This window comes from Arachis ipaensis, chromosome B2 (assembly GCF_059453495.1).
Source record: "Arachis ipaensis isolate K30076 ecotype BB chromosome B2, ASM5945349v1, whole genome shotgun sequence".
Classification (NCBI taxonomy): Eukaryota; Viridiplantae; Streptophyta; class Magnoliopsida; order Fabales; family Fabaceae; genus Arachis; species Arachis ipaensis.
Genome location: NC_142437.1, coordinates 11,982,563 through 12,003,817, shown reverse-complemented (window position 1 = coordinate 12,003,817; position 21,255 = coordinate 11,982,563). Strand labels below are relative to the sequence as shown.

The 21,255-nt window shown below is 30.7% G+C and overlaps 1 protein-coding gene and 1 pseudogene across 2 annotated transcripts in view; one reads left to right on the top strand and one right to left on the bottom strand.

Annotated features, from left to right (window-relative positions):
• The first annotated feature begins 6,097 nt into the window (after window positions 1-6,097).
• Window positions 6,098-9,698, top strand: LOC107626876 (protein THYLAKOID ASSEMBLY 8-like, chloroplastic pseudogene; annotated as a pseudogene). Its single transcript, XR_015905353.1, has 4 exons — window positions 6,098-6,180; window positions 7,498-7,715; window positions 7,961-9,027; window positions 9,276-9,698. The product of XR_015905353.1 is annotated as a protein THYLAKOID ASSEMBLY 8-like, chloroplastic pseudogene (transcript).
• A 543-nt stretch (window positions 9,699-10,241) lies between these two features.
• The window catches only part of LOC107628196 (uncharacterized), a 72,267-nt gene continuing 61,253 nt past the window's right edge, over window positions 10,242-21,255 (bottom strand). The window contains exons 12-15 of the mRNA XM_088504831.1: window positions 13,851-15,032; window positions 11,157-12,453; window positions 10,803-10,905; window positions 10,242-10,489 (exon numbers count right to left, since the gene is read on the bottom strand). Of these exons, the coding sequence (XP_088360957.1) occupies window positions 11,188-12,453; window positions 13,851-15,032 (2,448 nt within the window). The 3' untranslated portion in view covers window positions 10,242-10,489; window positions 10,803-10,905; window positions 11,157-11,187. The remainder of the gene's footprint in view (window positions 10,490-10,802; window positions 10,906-11,156; window positions 12,454-13,850; window positions 15,033-21,255) is intronic.

Genomic DNA, 21,255 nt, shown 5'->3' with positions numbered 1-21,255 from the left:
TCTCTCCTCGCGTGGTGGCTCGGCGTGGACAGCTCTCTCCTTCCTCCTCCCTTCTCTTCTCATGGTCTCCCCTATTCTCTTTTTCCCTTTTCTTTCTTTCTTTCTATTTTCTTCAAGTCTGTGTGTGTGCTATGAGGGAGAGGGTGTGAGGTGAGTGAGAGTGTGTGAGTGGTGGAGGTAGGGTTAGAGAAAGGAGAAAATATCTAGGAGTGGGTCCCACTGTCTCTGTTTAATTTTTTTCTGGTTATTACATTTTTCCCTCCTTTAGAAATTCGGTCCCCGAATTTTAATCAAATATACTATGTAATATCGCGTTGCTGTACAAATTACACATATTTCATAGAATTAAACATTGATGTAACAAATAACAAATTTAGGAATAAGAGAAAAGCAACATTGTGACAACTTCAATCGAAATAAATACAATCACATTATGAAATCATAAGTTTAATAGTATGTAAAAATATTATGCAAAAACAAGACTATAGACAAAATGCTATTGCAAGAGTTTAGAAAAATAATGATATGCATTAGAATGAAAAAAAAATTCTTTCGAGAGTAATGATTATAAGAAAGAGAATTGTAATAATCATGGAATTAAAGGGGACACGATAAATACACTAACAACAAAATAAAATCATTTCAATGATAATCTTTCTCGAATCTAAAATATTGTTATGATAACTTGCTTATCAATTACTATAGAAGTCCAACTAATTACAACATAATCACACAATGCAAAATATTTCTACCAGTTAAAGAGATAAATACATTTAAATAACTAATCTAAGACTTAAATCATATTTTCAAACTTCATAAAAATCATATGATAAAGATAAATTTAAAAATTTGGTATAAATTTTCTATTAAGATCAAAACACGTGTTATCTATATAAAAATTTTCTCATCAACGTGCTTCTTTGAAATATATATATATATTTGAAATTTTTTTTTTAATATCAAAACTTATTATTTATTAATTAGTTAAGAGACATAGTATAAATAAACAAACACATACGAGATAGCTTCTAATTAATTTTTTTTTTGAAAGCTTATATAATGCATTTGAAATTACTTATTTATTTATACTAATTGTAATCATATAAAACAACTCTTATTATTACTATTACTATGCAATGAAAGTTCGATTTTGATCCTTTTTAAGTCCACACACATAGATGAGGGCCAAGGTACAAGGGTATAGCACCCTTGATACACTCACTTAGAACAAATTTAATTTATCCAATTATAAAAATATAACTTAAACAAGGAAGAGAAGAAAAGAATAGTGAAACAATAGACATAAAAAAATTAAAGAAAATAACAAATAAAAAATAGTTGTAGATACCTACTATAATAATTAAAGTAGGCCAAGAGCAGTAATTATATAGTAAAACCATAAACAAGTGAATCAAATCACAAGTAAGAAATAAAAAAAAAAAAAACCACGAATCAACAAACTAAAAGACCAAGATCATAGCCATAGCATGTTTCTTAATCATGTTTAATTAGCTATTTTTTTTATATTAGACCAAACACAAAGTAATAATAAAATACTTTTTACTAAGTTCAAAGAGTACATGCATAATGTGCTGTGAGATTTAGTTTACTAAAAGAAAATTTTTGTGAATATATAAAATAAACCATAAATATGATTTAAAGGTAGAACAAATAAGATGCATCATCCATAGACATATAAATCAAAACATATGAACTTATCCCATCATCTAAAAGACAATCTAGGATAAAAAAAAATTAGGACACTCTTAATCTTGATGAACAATAAAATAAGATTTTGATGGATAAACCAAAAATCGTATATTCTGAATTAGAGAATAGACTTGACTATTAAGACTTAGTAACTTTCTTTTTTTTTTTAAAATAAAGTTTATCAAATTTATTGGCAGCAAAAAGACAAAGAAAATATAAAGAGAAGTAAAATTCTCTAAAATATTAGAGAAAAAGGAAAAAGACATCAATCAAATTGGATGAAATATAAAACAGCATGGCGTGAGTGAGAAAACTTACACGGTTATGAAAAGAGAGAAGAAAAGAAAAAAATATTCAAACACAATCAATCAAAACATACTGATAAACGAAAGATTCAAACAAGCAAATGCAACATATGATAAAGTCCGAAATAAATGCACCAATTAAAAATAGAAAACTCATGAAAAGAAAGAAAATTGATAAATTTTACATCTTTAAGATCAAACTATGATCAATCCATATCCATTATTTCTTAGGTTAACAAGCTATGATGGAACAACTCAAGATCAAACCCAATGACTCAAAAAGAACTCACAATACAAAAATTCATTCATCAATTTATTTAGAGTTTAGACTTCTCCAATTTTCATACATTGCAAACAAGAAATTTTCCAATCTCCATCTCCCACAATTTCAGTGCAAGGTGTCAAATACGAATGGGCTAGCAAATTAAAATATTGTACAAGTACATGATTCTCAAGTGAGCATTACCATACTAATCATATGAATTTAAAAGGAAAAATTCTTCTTTGATATCTTAAAAGCGAATTATTTAAAGGAAATAGCATCAACTAATCGAGAGCTATCGCTATATCATAAAGCCAATGATATATAAGTTGAGCAATTAGAACTTAGTTCATTCACTCTTTGTTCATGGAAGAATAACAACAAAAATAATTAAATAAATAATCACATAAGTATGAAAGTCAAGTTTAAACCATAAACACTTTAAGAATAAGATAAGATACGAGAACCTCCTAGCTCACTATTAACTAACGTTAGAAATTCTCAACCAAGATTCATCAGGTTACAACCACATCAATCACCAATTCAGCAACAATGATATATTATTAAACTACTTTACAGCAGCAATCAATAACCTCATGCATCCCTCAAAAGCAATTAATCCAGATCACTTGTTTGTTATGTTAGTTACTATAATAATCACTAATCATGCAACATATATCGGCAAGCAACTATCTAAATTAGTGGCTAATACTCACGTGCAAGCTAAAATTTAACATATATTCAAGATAATCATCATATGCTTAAAAATCATTAGTTTAATATAACAAGGAAAAAAAAACTTGTATATAAAATTTGTTCAGCTTTGAGGATTTACATATCTAGTCTTTTTTGTTGAAAATCAATAGAAATTCTTTTCAGTATGTAAGATCTAAAATCACAGTATCACAAGGCACTATAAATCAAGAAAACTAATCTCTCTAAACCTCTGAGAATAAAAACTAGTTGAGAGCAGAAAAATTTTCAAAAAACTAAGGTTGAGAGAATTCTCAAATTTTAGATCTTAGCCAAGAGCAAAATTCATCATCTAATCACCAACAAAAAGCAAGCGTTCATAATCATATCACCTGAACAACCAGAAAAATAGTTCCATAACAGAAAAGCCATATTTGACAATATAGTACCATAATAGAACCAGATCAACAAAGAAAAAAAAAGCTCAACCGAACTTCTAGATTGAAAAATATTTTCAATCCATCCAATTAATCACCCGAATAATTCACCATACCTAAGCAGATAAACCATCAATCTAACAAATAGCAATAACACTTCATTCATATGTTTATAGCATAATTCTTCTCCTTGAGCAACTGAATAACAATTTTCAAAATTATTGATTCGAAAAAAGGTAGAATCACAAACAAATCAAACATCATAACATCAAAGAAAATTAATATGAGAAGAACAAACTCCAATATCCAGAACAAAGCATCTTGATCACCAACTAAGTAACTTATACCATCCATAAATTCAAATAAAGTTCTATGAAAGAATTAGATATTGATGTATATCAAACACCAAACAAATCTTCTAAATAATGCATAAAATTTTGTCATCAGGAATCGTACAGAACACGAAGACAAAGAAGATTGAAGCATGTATTTATATAAACAAAAAAGATTAGAACTGACTACGAGAGAAATTGCCAACCGAAGCCGAAACTGAAGCCATTGAAAAAAACACGTTCGAAAAACCTACCAAAGGATAGGAGTAGCAAGAAGCGGCAGAGGACGCATGATCACATTAATCAGAAGACAACAATGACATAGAGAACAAGGATGACATTTCTATAGGCCTCTGATAGTGCCACAATTTGTACAAATAAGCGCGCTTCTATTTATACAATTGTGACTCTACCATAGGACACTTGCTCCATATTATACAGATTAAACCTAAGCTCTGATACCACTTTGTCAAGGCCCAAAATGAGCCATGACCGGCGCTCAGAAAAATAATCTCATAGCAAGCCTAACATGCTCAAATATAAATTGAATAAGAAAGTTATAAATATTTTACAAGTCCTAAAATAGATAATTATACATTTTTAACAAAAATTAAAATAATTAAGAATTGTTGAATCCTGCCTGTGTCATATGGAGCATCTACATCTAGGAACTCATCAAGAATAAGTACTCATTGCAGATCGTTACTTCTTGAATAAAAAGTCTTACATAAACAAGGAATTGTTCCTGAAAAATATTTAAAAAAAAAGGGGTGAATTTTGCAACTCAGTGACCAGACAATACATCTATAATCGACATGAGACCATATAAACATTATATCAAAATAATTTTAATTAGAAAATAATAATTCATATAATAAGTGAATCAATAAGGGAGTTCTCATACAGAAATCAAATCAAAAGTCCACACTTGGGCGGCTCCACCTCTATGGGTAGCCCTTTCCTCTAGTGTGTCCGTACGGAATAACAGATCCAACGTGTGGCCTACACGTTAGGCTAGCAACACCCCTGCTAGCTGAGGTATGAGCCAGATGCATCTAGGTTAACGTCATAACTGCCGTTAACTACGGTTTTCTAATGCGAGCCTCCCAAACCAATTCAAAACATATAATTTCAAACACAACAAATCTTTGATCTTACAAATATATAAGGCATCGAATCAAATCAAATCAGATAATACTTTCTCATCCAAATCATATTCAATCATATTTTCTCAATCTTAAGGCATTCCAAAATATTTCACAATTCCAAAATAAGTGAATACCAACAAAATTTCAATACTTTAAAAATACATATTCGAATAAAATCAAATACATTAAAATAATATAAAACTTCTTCAATATACATATAGTCTCATAAAAATATATAGTCTCATGTGCATATTAAAATGAGTTTAACAAGGATAAGCATTTAGTTCTAATAAATCAATTAGTAAAATCAATTTAAAATCATTTGATAATAATCTTTATAAGTATAACTAAGTTCAAGCACCATATATCCAAATAATTATAGACGTAAAGCCAAACAATTATAAATGTAAAGCCTACTCACAACTTGATCCCATGGGACCGAAGAAACTGAAACCGGAGTGACAAATTAAAAGGGTGAAGATGGTTGGAATAGAATTGATCGAAAGGACGTAGAATCTAGACCGAGACAGTAGCAACAACTCCAACTAATCCCACAGCAACAACTTTGTAATAGTCACAGCTATAGCGGCTGAAACAGAATGGAAACAAGGTAGCATAAATGGAATAGTAGCAGAGAAAAAGTGGAAACGATGCAAGTTTAAGGAAAAGACCTAGACCAAAACAAAGGCACTATTCATCGGCATTTTTCCAGAAACCACAACGGTGATGGCGACATTAGCTCCGATAAGATGCTTAAACCGGAAGCATAGGACCGGCAACGGCACCAGCAAGGAATGGCTCTGACGGCGGTGCGCAGCTCGAAGGTGACCTCCTTCCCCAGCAACGACAGCAGCAGCGGCAACACACCACCGTTACCCCTCTTCCCGGCGACGAATTCTGTCGTATTCTCCTTCCCCTTTTGCGAAGTCTCTCCCTTCTCTCTCCTCGTGCTCTCCTCAGTGACGGCGACTTGGCATGGCGGCGGTTGAGGCTCAGTGGCGATTGAGACAAGGCGCGGAAGCTGTAGCAGGTTTAACGGTAGCGAGGCAGAACAGCGGTAGTCCTTCTTCCTCGTCTCCTCTCTCGCGCTCGTCCCCTCTCTCAAAGGCATTTCACTCAGTTCTGGCCTCTGATGGTGATGCGACGGCGGCGAGCTGGACGCGGCTGGCGGCGACGCGACGGGACACGAAGGGCGAGCTCCAGGCCGACAATGACGAGGCGCGGCTCTCTCTCTCCTCGCGTGATGGCTCGGCGTGGACAGCTCTCTCCTTCCTCCTCCCTTCTCTTCTCACGGTCTCCCCTCTTCTCTCTTTCCCTTTTCTTTCTTTCTTTCTATTTCCTTCAAGTCTGTGTGTGCTGTGAGGGAGAGGGTGTGAGGTGAGTGAGAGTGTGTGAGTGGTGAAGTTAGGGTTAGAGAAAGGAGAAAATATCTAGGAGTAGGTCCCACCGTCTCATCTATTGTTTAATTTTTTTTTTCCTGATTACAACTCGTTAATTAAGCTTATTATTTATTGAAGTAACATTGTTTCAACATGTGAAATTTATGCAAATCTTGCTGACCACTGGGTCTCCTATAGAGGTTATTCCTCTATTCTCATCTCCACCTTTCCCAGAAGTTACATTCACCTCTTCACCACTTCTAACACAAATTATTCTTTCCTTATCCAATTAGCAACTTATGTTTTCCACCTTTCCGAACCAGCACCTGTTTTTTACCCTTAACATGTTTTAAGTTGAGACCAGTTTGGAATATAGATTAGAGACATGGCAGTGCTAGTCAACAAGATTTTTCATCAAACTCCGTTATTCCTGCCTTCAAGATGTTCACTAAATTATCAATTGATAGTATAAAGATAGTGAAAAAAATAAATAAATAAAAGAAATAAAAGAAGAGGAAGATGAAATTGTTGGACACATTGAAACAGGAAAAATCTTCATACCCATTGCTTAAAAGTTTATTATCCATCATGCTGTTCGGCAAATACTAAAAAATTTTTTCCCTTTGATAACAATTTGTACATTGCTGATATGGAGTTATGGACGACAAAACTGAAAAAGAGCATCAACATCTTCCAAACCGATCTATGTTCAATCCGTCTCAACACTATATACAACGACTAATCAGTAAATGTAAACCCTCAACCTACAAAATGAAGCTCAAACAAGAAGCACCATCCATAACAGCCTTGGCCCTCAATGTTACAAAAAGAGTAATTTAACTATGCAGATTAATATAACTCCCCCTCCCCCAACCCAAAAAAAAGTGCAGATTAATATGATAGTAGTGAAAAATTAATTACTTAGTCGGGAAAAGAAAAAAGTACAAATAAAGGAAATGTTCACCTTTTTGGAGCAGTATTAAAAAAGCTTATCAACTTCAGCAGGGCATAGGAATCGATTTTAGAAAGTGTCAAGTTTTGAAACATCAAAGAACAGAAAGTATAAATTAAAATGAGCACATGGAAGCTAACTAAATGGAGGTGCATATTGAAGTGGATAAAAAATGTTGTTACATACTTTATCTGTAATCGAAAAGAGTTCTAGTAAAAAAATTATCCCGATTCGGTTCGACAAGCCGATTTCTGATAGATATAATGGTTTTTAAAAAAGACGGTTCTGCATATCAATTGAGCTGCAAAAGCCATCAGTTCTCGGTTGGATCGACAAACTTCACAAGTTCATCAAAAACCATGTCTTGAAGCTCGACTTAATCATCGTTGTTCTCCCTGAGCTTGAGCACTAAGAAGAAGTTTCTCTTGCCTTCATGGTTTCTTTCTCGTTCTCTATCTTCTCTTCTATTCACTCTTTCATTGTATTGTTGGTTGCCCGTAACTTGTTTGTTAAAATGTCTGTTAGAGATATTGCTACTAAGTACTAGCAATCTAGCATACTTTTTTCTAAGGTTTGATTAAAGGATAGTATTTACTTTAATGAACTCTCACTAATAGTGCCTCTAATGACATTTTTAGCTGAATAGTAAATCAAAGTTAATATCAAGAGAGTATTGATAAAGTTATTGGATTTGGAGGCATGCTCTTTTTGCTGAATTTTATTTCTATATTGATACCTGTAGGTGGTGTTTGCTCTGTTGGTCTTACAAGTATGTTAATAAATTTTCAAGTTTTTAAGGTGATACAAAAGCAAGATTGGCACATTCAGGATAAATACTTGTATAAGGACTTGATTATTGCACTGGCAAGGGCTAAAAAGATGGATGAAGTAATGAAAATGTGGGAAAGCATGAAAAGGAGAATCTCTACCCTGATTCTCAGACCTATACTGAGGTCATAAGAGGCTTCTTGAAGAATGGATCTCTTGCAGATGTGATGAATGTGTATGAGGACATGAAGAATTCTCCGGATCCACCAGAGGAGCTATCATTCAGGATTCTGTTGATATGGCTATTACCTCATCCACTTCTGAGAAACAAAGTGAAACAAGATTTTGAGGAGATCTTTCCTGGTTCAAATATGTATGATCCATCACAAGAGGTATTTGGTGTACGCTGAGGTAGTTTCTTCCTTCTCACTCTGTTGTCTTGTGTTCATAAGTGTGTATCCACATAAACTTTTTTCCTCTTGGTACCTGTGAACACATTTATATTCAAAGTCTAATGTTAATGAACTTGATTTGGAGGTTTCTCGATAGCTATTGTGGATTGGTTTTGCATGTCAAATGCCTTTGGTGATTTTAATATCCTATTTAACCCCTTTACTTTTTTATAGGAGCTCTAGGCCGTGTGCAGCATTCTAGAAGGACCTGAGTTGTGGAACAACCATTCTTGCAAGTTGTTTTGGTAGTTTTTGCAATACTGCACTATGTTGTGCTTGTTGACCCTTGCAAGCTTTGCACTATTGTGAATCCCATCCCATGTGAATCTTCTTAAGTAATAAAAGTTTTCTTTATTGTTTCTTTTTGTATACTGAGATTTGACATCATTATTTATTTGTTTATTTATTTATTTATTGTTACTTAAATTTAGTTATGATACTGTCAATACATCTGAACATTTTTTGAATATTAGTTTTTATCGACTTTTGGTGAAGTGGGTGTGGCTGGTTTATCTGCTTCACTACTAACATCTTTGCTACCAACAACATTGGAAGATCTTCTTGCTCTTGGCATTTGTTCTGCTGGCGGGTATTATGATTTTCTATTTTTATCTGTAGTTGACTTTCTTTCTTATTGCTCAAGATTGTATTTCAAAATTTGTTCCATGTTGTGATAGAGTTGTGATATCTCTGGTCTTAAATCTTCCGTAAAAGGAAACATATTACACTATTACGGCAAGAGTTGCATGAAATAATTAGTAAATATAATGATTCTGATTAGTTGCTAGATCATGTTGATGACTTGATGCTCAAATTTGGTTGACATTGACTTGTCAGGTATCTAGCTATATCCAAATTTCCTAGACGCAGACAGAGTGTGATAGATAAAGTGAAAGCAAAAGCAGAAAAGTTGGCATCTGAACTTGAAGAGGCCATTAATAAAGATTTCAATAAAGGCATGGAATATTTGGACAATTATGTGAAAGTTCTTGGCAAGCCTTACCAAGATCAAGCACAGAATAGACTGAATATGCTTCTAGAGATTCAAGAGGAATTGTCAAATGTTGAGAAAAAACTTAGAACACTGCAAGTTGAAATCCAAAATCTTCATGTCTCATGATTGACTTTGCAGTTTTGCACGCATCATCATTTTTGTTGTTGATGATGCTTAAGAATTCTCCACTCTATTTTGGTATTGTATTATTTTTGGAATAAGAAAATTTATTATGAGGTGAAATGGTGAATTTATCTTAAAATAAAGTCAGAGTACTTTTGTCCTAAGTACTAACTACTGTTTCGTTTAGTTAATTATACTTATGATTTTTTTTATTAATTTAAAGTCATTATTCATGTATTGAACAAAATATTAGATGAACTAAATTCTAAATATATTACATTGTACTATTAAATTAAATCATATGTTTTAATAATTATATCCAATTAAGATTGTCAACTGTCGAGACACTTATTTCTATCCGTTGCTAGCAGTATTTTGATGGCAGTATATTTTTAGCTAATTAATACGACAAATCTTATCCAACAATCACAATTCTTGGAAAAGAAAAATATTCATGTCATCGTTACCATAGCAATATGCTTTATGCAAAAAGGCATACACAATTTGAAATTTTATAGAAATATAAGGTTAACTTTATGGATTAAAATGGTCTTATGTAGAAATATATCTATATACCATTGTCAATCCTATTTTTAAAACATTCTCTTATAACTTCAATATAAACCACACTCCTTCAATATTGTAAAATTATTACAATAAACTTTCATTCTAAAAATACGCTAGTGCTCTCAATAACTTAACTAGACACCTTACATCTTGTATAAAAATACAAGATATAATTTTATTCATAAAACACACTGAGCTTATAGCTATACCACTTAAAAGGCAATGACACACTTCTTCCTGCATAGTGATACAGGGAACTTATTCAGGTCATGCACACCACACCATACTCAAACAGAAATGAATATTTGTTGCCATGATGGGATCCACTTATATCCTCTTAATTGCTGCATTTGGTGTCCCGTAAAACCTTAGAAATGAAATTTCATAAAAACAATTGTGTTGGTTAATATTGACTAAAGTTAAAAAAGTCATAGGATTGGAAAAAGCAAAACTCTCCATGATTTGAGTTGAATGTTAACCAAACTTAAGAGTAAAACTTTCCAAAAAGAAATATGTAACAGCATCAAATTAACTTGTGTGTTTTTCTATCTAATTTGTTACCTGGCCTAATAATTTCAGTTATCATAATCATCAGATTGTATCCATACAAAATTACAATGAAAGCATAACCATTTCTAATTTTTTTTTTTCTCAAAATAAGGAGAAAAAAAAAAACTTACCAACCGTCCTTATTTATTTGTCCATTGCTCCTTGAGCAAGGCTAACTGGTAAGTGGTAACAAATGCATTGAAAATAAGCTTCCCTTAGCAAGCAACAAATTTCCTGCAAGAATTTATATACAAGAGCTAGTTAAGTCAAGTTACATTAACTATACCATTCTTTAATTTATTAAATTCTTACAAAGGACAAGAATTGGATAATAAAATGAGCAATATCAAAAATTAATATAACCGAATATGGAGGGAGCAAATCAAATGACATTTCAAACAGAACTTTTTCTATTGTTTTGGTGCATTGCGTAACATGAAAAGTAAAAGATGATGCAAATTTAGCAGATAGAGGAACTAACTTACATGTTAAATTATAGTTGTACTAATTAACTCATCAATGCTGCGTAGATCGTTTCTCAAATTGTTGACTGACTGCAGCATTTAGATTATCTTTCGAGCAACGAACTCCATCTATCTTCACCATCTCTAATTTAGGTGCTTCCACGTCACCATGTGAGAAAGTTTTCATGATCTTGCATTGACTGATCTCAATGTACAAGTATGCTTGGAATTTCAGAGTTGACTTTCCCGTGAAAAAGCTTCCAAGTTTTGGGGATTCGCTTAGAGACAGATCCCAGAGGTTTGAGAATGTGAGCTCATGTGGCTCGTCTGCCTCTGCTAATACTACTGTTTCCAATGACTCACATTTGGAAATCTCCATATTCCCCAATTTATGCAAGCTTTTGGCAGTTGAGAATGTGAATATATACTCCAATCTGTTGCATTCAGTAACCTCGACTTTCTCTAGAGACGGGAAATTCAAAGTTAATGAGTTTTTCGTGAAAAAACTTTCAAATTTTGGTAATTCGCTAAGAGTCAGACATTTGAGGTCTGGGAATGTGAGATCTTCATGTTGTTGGTTTGCCTCTTGTGTTGTCAAAACTACTGTTTCCAATGACTCACATTTGGAAATCTTCATCTCATTCAAATTTTTCAAGCTTTTGGCAGTTGAGAATGTGAACATGTACTCCAATCTGTTGCATTCGGTGACCTTGACTTCCTTCAAAGATGGGAAATTCAAAGTTGACTTTCCAGTGTAAAAGCTCTCAAGTTTTGGTATTTGGCTAAGAGACAGTCTCTCAAGCTTTTTGAATATGATGACATCATGATCATCATCATGTGGTTGATAATCCACCATTAAGCTTTCGAGTGCTTCACAGTTGGATATGAGCAACTCTTTAAGTTGAACAAGGCATTTGGGGGCTGAAGAAGTGAACAAATACTTCAAAGATGCACAACCCTCAATTTTGAGCCATGTGAGATTAGAGGGGGCCACCCAAGTGTGCTGTAACCCAATGGATTCAAGCTTGTGCAGATTCCTCAACTCCAATGCTCGAACAAGCAGCTGTGAATGAATAATCTCAGGCTTTTGTAAGGGGAATATCTCTTTGAAAGAACTGTCGGCCACCACAAGCATTTGAATATTGGGAAGTGGCACCTTCTTTGGGAAGAAATTAAAAGCAGATGCGGCATCTGAGTCATTAAAGCCCTGCAATCTTAGATATTTTATGTTTTTGGGGTCCAAATGAAGCAGTCCTTTGTCAAGCATCATCACACCTTCCATGTCTATTGATAGTCGCTCTAAGTGAGGGGTAAAAACCTGCTCCATCGGATTCAAAGTTAATAAGAAGGACAACACATGGCCATCATGACATGTGAACATAATTTACCTTCTCCATTTTTTAATTGCTGCAAAATGCGTACAAGTATTCCAAATAAAATGACATAAATGAAGCATGCAGAAGTTTAGAAGCTTATAAGTTAAACGTGTTAAAAATCTACTTTTCTTGATGATGAAGAAAACATCAATTGTTTGTGGAAAAAAATGTGATTTTACTCTGTCAATATAGCTTTTGTTATAAATAAAAAAAGATTTCACATGACAATTGAATTTAAAAATAGGAAAAGTATAGGTAACTAACAAAATTTTTGAACAATGTGTAAACAATGTGAATTAATAGGGTTAAAAGAGTAAATTTAATTAGTAGCATTAAATTAGAATGTGGTGTATTTTCATTTGATTGGTGGTTGTTCATGTTGTTCAAAATTTTCATTGTTTCCCTAGTACTCCCCTTAAAAATATCAATTTGTTCAAAAGTCAATACCAAATTTAGTAAAGAATTTGTCACTTTTTTTTTAGTTATGAAAATGTATTATTGTGACAAAGTCTATTACAAAATAGTTGAGTGTTTTTTTAAATAAAATATTAACTCACTATTTTCAGTCTTTTTGTTTAAAATTTATAGATACTACTCTTAATTTAATCCTAAACTCAGAATAAGAATCAATTCTTTTGAGTTTATTGCCAAACTAGAATTTATTGTAGTTAATTTCAGAAATATTATTTGACATTATACTTGAAATATACGAGGGTGACAAATCAATAGAGTTAACTTTTTCAATAAGCTTATTTAAAAAAAAATAGAAGTGTTAATTTTTTTTTAAGTAATATCATGAAAGAATTAAAATAAGTTCAATATTGTATATTCTCTTTTTAAGACTGAGAATACTTTTTTGACAAAAAAATAAACTATCTTAACAAATTTTTTGAAACGAATATCTAACATTATTACGTATAACATGTTATTAATATAAATCGATATATGAATATGCAATGTTTTATATGTTCAGCATGCAATTTTTAAATTGAATAACAATGCATAAATATAGGTATCTTAAATGTGCATATAAGCTATTACCACATATACAAGTAAGAGATCAAAAATGACAAAAGCTGCTCATATTTTCTAATGGTGGGTAGCTTCTCATATTATAGATACATGCATTTGGCTCATTATGAATAATTTAAAAGACTTATTGGTGCGCAAGAGATATATTAACTTATTAACAAACAAAATAAGAATGAGCTGCTTATTGTGATAAATAAAATGCATTTTTCTCAAAACTATATATTCTACAAAAAAAAATAAGCAGATCATATATAAAGCTAACAAGATTAGAAAGTTATGAATATTTTTAAGGTAGGAACTTTTGTACCTTTGCATTAGAATCTGTTGCAAATTTACAATGAGAAATATCCAACTCTCTTAATTTGGGCAAATTTAGAATTTGCATTCCAGCATAAATGTATGTAAGATTTGGCAAATTGTACAGAGTCAATGAAGTTAGCTTAGGAAACATAATAAGCTCTTTATTTATTTCTTCATTGTCTGCTTCATCATCTTTTGTAACAATTTCAACCAATTCCTCACAGTTTTTTACATCTATCCTTATCATGTTAGACATGGACAATGATGCTGGCAACAAGCTTGTGAAGCTTTTACATCCATTCACAACCACTTCCTCCAGACATGGAAAGCTGAGACGACTTCTTTTAAGATTCTTGTTCCAAATATGACTTAGAGTTGGCAGATGCTCCAAAGTCAACTTCTTCAAAGGAATATCTGTTGGTGTATCTTTGACTTCAAATATGACCTCAACAGAAATTATGTCTGTATCTTTCACATCATTTGTTGGAGCATCTTTCACATCAAATATTGTCTCAAAGGAACCACAATTCTCAACGACTAACTCTTCCAATTTATGAAGGGAAGGTAGTATATGCCATGGTAGTAATGCATTTGATAATGAAAATTCAGAGTCTTCCATTCCATGATAAATGTAGCTCAGATTTGGCAAATTCCACAGTTTCAGATAAGATAGCTTGGAGAAGATATTAACCGGTTTATTTACTTCTTCTTCTTTGACTAGTTCATCTCTGGAGACAATTTCAACTAACTTTTCACAATTCTTTACTTCTAACCTCTGTATGTTAACTGATTCTGAGAACACGGATTTTAAGCTTGCACATTCATCAATAATAACCTCCTCCAGTTTGGGAAGACTGAGCTTTCCTTCCGAATCCTTGTTCCAAACATGTCTCAGATTTGGAAGTTTCTCCAAAGTCAATATCTTCAAAGGAATAACAATATCTGCTGTTGTATCTTTGACTTCAAATATGGCCTCAACAGAATTGCATCCCCACACCATCAACTCTTGTAATCGACTGAAGAAGGAAAGTAAATGAGAAGGTAGTATTGCGGTTGTAAAGAATTCATCACACTCTTTCACCGTCAGACCTTCTAAATTGAAACCAGAGGAAAAGGCCTCATCTGGGATATGCACTTTATCAAGCCATAAATCTTTCAGCTCCGAGTCATCGCCAAGATCAAGATGTCTCTATGTTTTGTTATGTCAAGAAAATAAATATAATAAAAAAGATTAATTAGAACTTTAAACATTTCAAATTTCTTATCAGAAATAACAATAATGGTGAATATAATTAATTACAGAAAAAATAATAAATAAATTCTAAGTTTTTTTATTGAAAAAACGATTAAACATCTTACCAAATTTAATAGACAACATATAAATTTCTTTACCGATGGTTTGAAATTGATATAAAAAATCTATGTATCACTTGTCTATAAATATTTAGATATGGTTAGCATAATGTATTTCTAATTATTTGTTTGTCACTTACCACTATATTCAAATTAAACATTTTATAAATAGATATTTGAAATTTTATATTTACCCACATTGATCATTTTGTCAAAATTATTTTAATTAATATCTCTTTTGGCGTGACCATAAAACAATGCTAACAAAATATATATATATATATATATATTGCCAATTTTCATTATTTCATTTCTAAAATTTATATCAATATATAATAAAAGGATATATATATATATATATATATATATATATATATATATGATCAATTTCTTAATTGGTGAATTTTGTACCACTCTTAGCATATTTAATTTAATTTTAGAGATATTTATAGCCACTTATGTTAATTTATATTATAAAAAAACAGTACAAACATACATATATATATATATATATATATATATATATATATATATATATATAATAGTTGTAATAGCATAAATTAAATGCAGTGTTAAAAACATATAAAAATTTATCTTCGTCAATTTTAAAAAATTATTCTCGATGCATCCTTTTTTATATATTACTCTAAATAAATGCATTTATTGATTAATAAAAAAAATCAAAGTGGTGAAGAAAAAGAAATAATTAGATTATAAGAAAATACGTCATATATTTATTTTAAAATATTTGTCCAAAAAAATAAAATTAAAACGCATATTAGCCTACAGAGTTAAAAGTTTAAAAGTGTAAGACCCAGAATGTTTAAAAAAAATTCTATTTTAAACTAACTTTAAATTATATATTTATTTATAATTTTAATTTTATAAATTATTTTATTGGAGATAATTAAAGGTAGTTTTGATTAATTGAATTTAAAATAAATTAAGATTTTTATCTAAATTTTATAATTTTGAATTATTTTTCTATTTATCATTTAAAGTCTTAGAGATTTAAAAATAAAGATGTTTGGATATTTAAATTAGAATTTTATCTAATTTTTTAATTATTAAATTAATTTTCATATTTAAAATATAAAATTAGTAGTTGTAAAATAACAAAATTTTTATATGATAATATCTTTATAATTAAATACTTTAAGTTTTGTTAATAAAGAAAATTAATTATATTGTATTATTATATTTTTAATTAGAGTGTTTGAGTGAAAACCAAATAGTATTTTAATACAACGAATAATATTTTAAAATAATTTCAAGGATTTAATTAATTTCAAATTAAACCCCAAAATTTTTAATTCCATACACAAACCCTAACCCTAATTGAACCCACATTTTTTCTTTTGTCTAAATAGAACCCTAGCTGCTACCCTTTTTTCCCTTCAGTAAACACCTCAGAAAAAGTAAAAGAAAGAAAGAAGGGGGGAGCAGAGGGAAGCAGGGAGAACGGAGAAAAAGAAGAGGAAGAGAGGCACGAGCCAGCACCGGTGGGCCTCGCTGTCGCCGCAAAGCTGCTCGCTGCTCGTCGCCATCGCGAGGAATGCCAGAACCGAGGGAGAGAGCCGCGCGAGGAACGTCCCGCCGCTGCTGCTGTCCGTGCCATCGCCGTCATCGCTGGTCCACCGTAGAGCCACCGTCGAAGCTGAATCACGGAGAGAGAGGGGTGGTCGCAGGCTTGGAGCCGCCGCGCCTTCGTCGCCGCCGTCCAACGCGAAGCCAACTGCTGTCGTCGCATCTCCCAAACGTCCCTGCCGCCGCCATGCTGTCGAGAAGGAGGCCGTCGGGTCTGACAACATAACCGATGCATGAGTTCATGGCCAGTAGGACAGGCATGCATCATATGCATTTATATGACATTATTTGGGTGTGCATATTGTAATTGGTTTGCCTATGTAAATAGTTATGTTTAACTCCTAATTGTTCTACTTGATATAACTGCTCGATTGTGTTTGAACATTCTTACTTGTGTTTGTGACTGAAAATTGGTTGGATTGTAATGAACTAGTTGTTGATTCAGTTGCTTGGGCCTAAGGCCGTGGTTAATTATGAGATGGGCTGAAGGCTTTGTTTGGTTTGTGTTTCTCGTTTAGTAAAGTATGCAAAACTAAACTAGTTCAGCATAGACTTAATGAACCTATGCTTAGAACAGGTTGGTTATTCATGCTGTTTAGGAAAAACCTTTTGAAAGGCTTTTGAATTTTTGAAGGAATAACAGTTTCCTTTTTCAGAAAAGATTTCAAGTTTTTAATGGTAAATCTTTGGGTTTTAAAAGGATGCATAAGACGATTATTAATCACTATGCTTTAAAAAGAGTTTTATCTTCACGTATTATATTATAGTAATTCTCAAAACCCTCTATTGAAAACCCTTTCGAGGATGATGTTCTCACTCCCTACAGATTTTCCTTTTCAGGATATGGACGCAAAAGTCATGAAGAGTTTACCTAGTCGTTGTTGTCGCGATGTTTTGTGTTACTTTAGTTATTATTCATTATTTCACAATTTGTAAGAGGGATAGGATTTGTTTTTATGTAAAGCTTGTAAGTTAATACTGTGTATATGTATGTGTGTGGTTAAAAGTATAGAGTTATGTAACCTTTTAAACGGTCTTTTGAAAAATACGGTTTAAGTTTTAAACAGACTCATATTTTAATATTAAATATTTTAAGAATCGTCGTAATACCCAAACTATCAGAATAGTGCAGCCGGAAGCGTGACATTTTGATAGTTAGGGTGTTACAAAAAGTGAGATATTATGGAAAAAAAGTTTAATAAAAATAATTATCTAAAAAAAAAAAAAAGAACACAGATTAACACAAAAATGAATATAATCTTAATAATCCTTAAAATGATAGGTAAATAAATGAACATACATAAAATAATTATTTAGTTATCTCAATTAAATTTTTATGATATATCTTTCTATTTATAGTTATTTCTTATTTTCATTTTTATCTCATTTTTTAACTAAGTTTCATTAAATTAAAATATTTTTCTGTTAATATAAATCCTAATTGAAAATTTGTTAAAGGTATTTTCATTATACATCACAGTTGCACTTCTTTATGTTTAGTTTTTCATATTTTATTATTGTCTAAAAATGATTATAATGTCCTTACATTTTAGTCGCATTATTCTATTTTTTAATTCTGGTATTCAAAACTTCGAGTTAAAAGTATTTATATATTTCTTTTGTATTAAAATAAAATAATAATTTAACTATTTTTTAATTGAATATTTGAGATATGCTACGTACCAAAATATATCATAGAGTAACATAATATAGAAGAGTGATGTCCCTTGTTTTGTTAAAATTTTTAAAGAGACATCAATACTTTATTTTATATTTAGTAAATCAAAATAATTATATATTTATGTTTGTAATTTTAAAAATTAAAGATATTTTTAAAAATATTTAAGGAAGTATTTTTTTAAGTTAGTTTATATTTATTCTTGATTAAATTATTGATGTCAAAGTTTATTTACAATCAAAATTCTCTCTATTTTTATGTTTATTATGATCATTTTAAATTTTAAAAATTATTTTACTAAATACTGTTGTTATTATTTATACTTATTAAAAGTCATTTTTAATTTAATTTACCAAATATAAAATGTTATAACATTTACAAATATATCTTTCAAAAGTCAATTTGATAAAGTTATTTGTTTAAAGTAAAAGATTTCTCGAACTAAGTCTTTGTCATTTTCAAGAATAATGATAATATCACTCTTCTTTTGGGTTATTCTTAAATTATCCTTTATTTTTATTACTTTAATTTTTATAAATTTTTTTAAGGCACTACTTATATAAAGATTTCAAAAACAACTTTTTTTAATTGTTATTTATTAAAAAACTTACTCTGAAAAAACATAGATTAATAATAAAAATATAAATTATAAATAAAATTAAAGAGATAAGAAAAAAAATTACACTAATGATTCTAATTAATATTAATTCAAATGACACTGAATATTTCTTAAATCAATATAAAATATTTTTTTTAAAATCTCAATTTCACAATAAATTTTATTCAAAGAATTTAAAAATAAATAAGAATTACTAGAAAAAATAGAATAATTAAGACCTGGTAGATTAAAATAAAGATATTCAAAAGTAAGAGAAAAGAAAAAAAATATTAAAAAATTATAAAAATTATAAAAAAAAACTTAATTCATAAAAAATTATTAAATTCTTAAAATAAAAAAATATCAAAATAATAATGAAATGAGAGTAGAAAAATAATATTAGAAAATTTATAAAAAATAATAAAAATAAAACAATCCTCTAATAAATTTTTTGTTAAAAAATTAAATTTTAAACAAATTAAATCATTATTACCAGAGTCAAATTAATAATTTTAAAAATATATCAATATTTTTTAATAAAAATAACACTTTTAATCTATGTCACGTGTTAAAAATCTAATATATAATAATTTATTCAATAGATGAGATTAAACATTTTTATTTAAAGACATTTTAAATATTTTTGACTGAGTCTCTGTTTTTTTTTTAATATTATGAATCATTTAAAAATATTATATAATAATAGAGTAACATTATCAATTAGAGATAAGATTTTTTTAATGTTGTTATTATCAATTAGAGAATAATAATTAACAAGTGATTATTAACTATGAACAATACATGATATTTTTCAATGCAATACACAAACTTAAACTAAATTATTATTGGTGAATTTTAATGCATTCCAAAAAATAAAATAAAAAGTGCGATACATTTTGAATTTTGAATTCTAAATCTTAAATTTTAAACTCATAATATGATGAGTTTGGAAAATTCTAATTTTAAATTGATGATGATCAAACATTATTAACAGCAAAACTATTAATATAATATATGTTAATTAATTTATTTTGTTGTACAGGTATGAATTGGGCCAAAAATAAAAGAAATTTACAAGTCCAATTTGATGAAAAATATTCAGCATTGATATAAATTCTTAATCATTATGGCTGAATTGATTTGGACCGAAAGGAAAGAAAATTGGCAAGTCCAAAATATGCTAATTGAAGCTCAGCCTTGGAACACATTGTCTAAATTATTTTGGCTGAAGCAATTTGTGATAATTTGGGCCAGGAAACCAAAATTAAAAGCCCAACAAAGAGGCTGATCCGAAACTAAGGGGAATGGAGCACAATGCATTTCTTTAACTTAATAAAACCCTTTTTTAAATATGCTACAAGCTTCCAACAGAATCTATTTCTAGTGGAATTTAAATTTTATTAAAGTGAAGTTAATACATGTATTGAAAACATGAGAGAGAGTTGGACTTTGATTTGATGGACATCATTAAGCTACACGTTGCTCAGCAAAGGGAGTGAAAAATCAATTCACCTTTATTCTCTTTCTTTGCTTCATTAATTATTGTTCATAATTTCTCTTTCCTCTCTCTCATTTCTTTCTTCTCTATTCGGTCATTACACAGCAAACCATGGAAGCCATGACTAGACACCGAAGAGAGGAAGAAGCACGCCTAAAGACCATCACAATGATGGCAAGAAAAAGAAAACATAAAAAATATAGTGGCTGAGATTCTTATCACTTATGGTAAGATTTGGTGATGAGATCTTGGCTTCTCCATACCAAAAATGGTTGAAGAAGATTTCGGCCAGCTAGGAGGAAATCTTGAAGGGATGGCTTGTCTCTGATTCTGCTCAACCACCACAGGAAGTAGCTAGGGTGGCTACGTGATGGAAGAGGCAGAGATTGGAGCAGATGAAGCTATCATCATCATGAAGTATCAAGGGCCAGAAGTTCATCTTGGAGAGCAAGGCAGGGATGAAGGGCTCAGATTGATGAAGATTGATGACCAAGGAAGGACTAGAGGTAATTGCATGTTAGATTTTGCATGGGTTATCTCTTCTCTCTCTCTCTGGCCGAACCGGTTCTGTTTGAAGAAGAAGAAGCTTAGCTTGGTTTGTTTGGTTTCAACCGTGGAGGCTTCTCCCTATAAGTAAGGGTGAACATCCAAGGCTTGAAACAAGGAGAAAGTGTGAGAGTGCAAGGCACAGAGTTCTC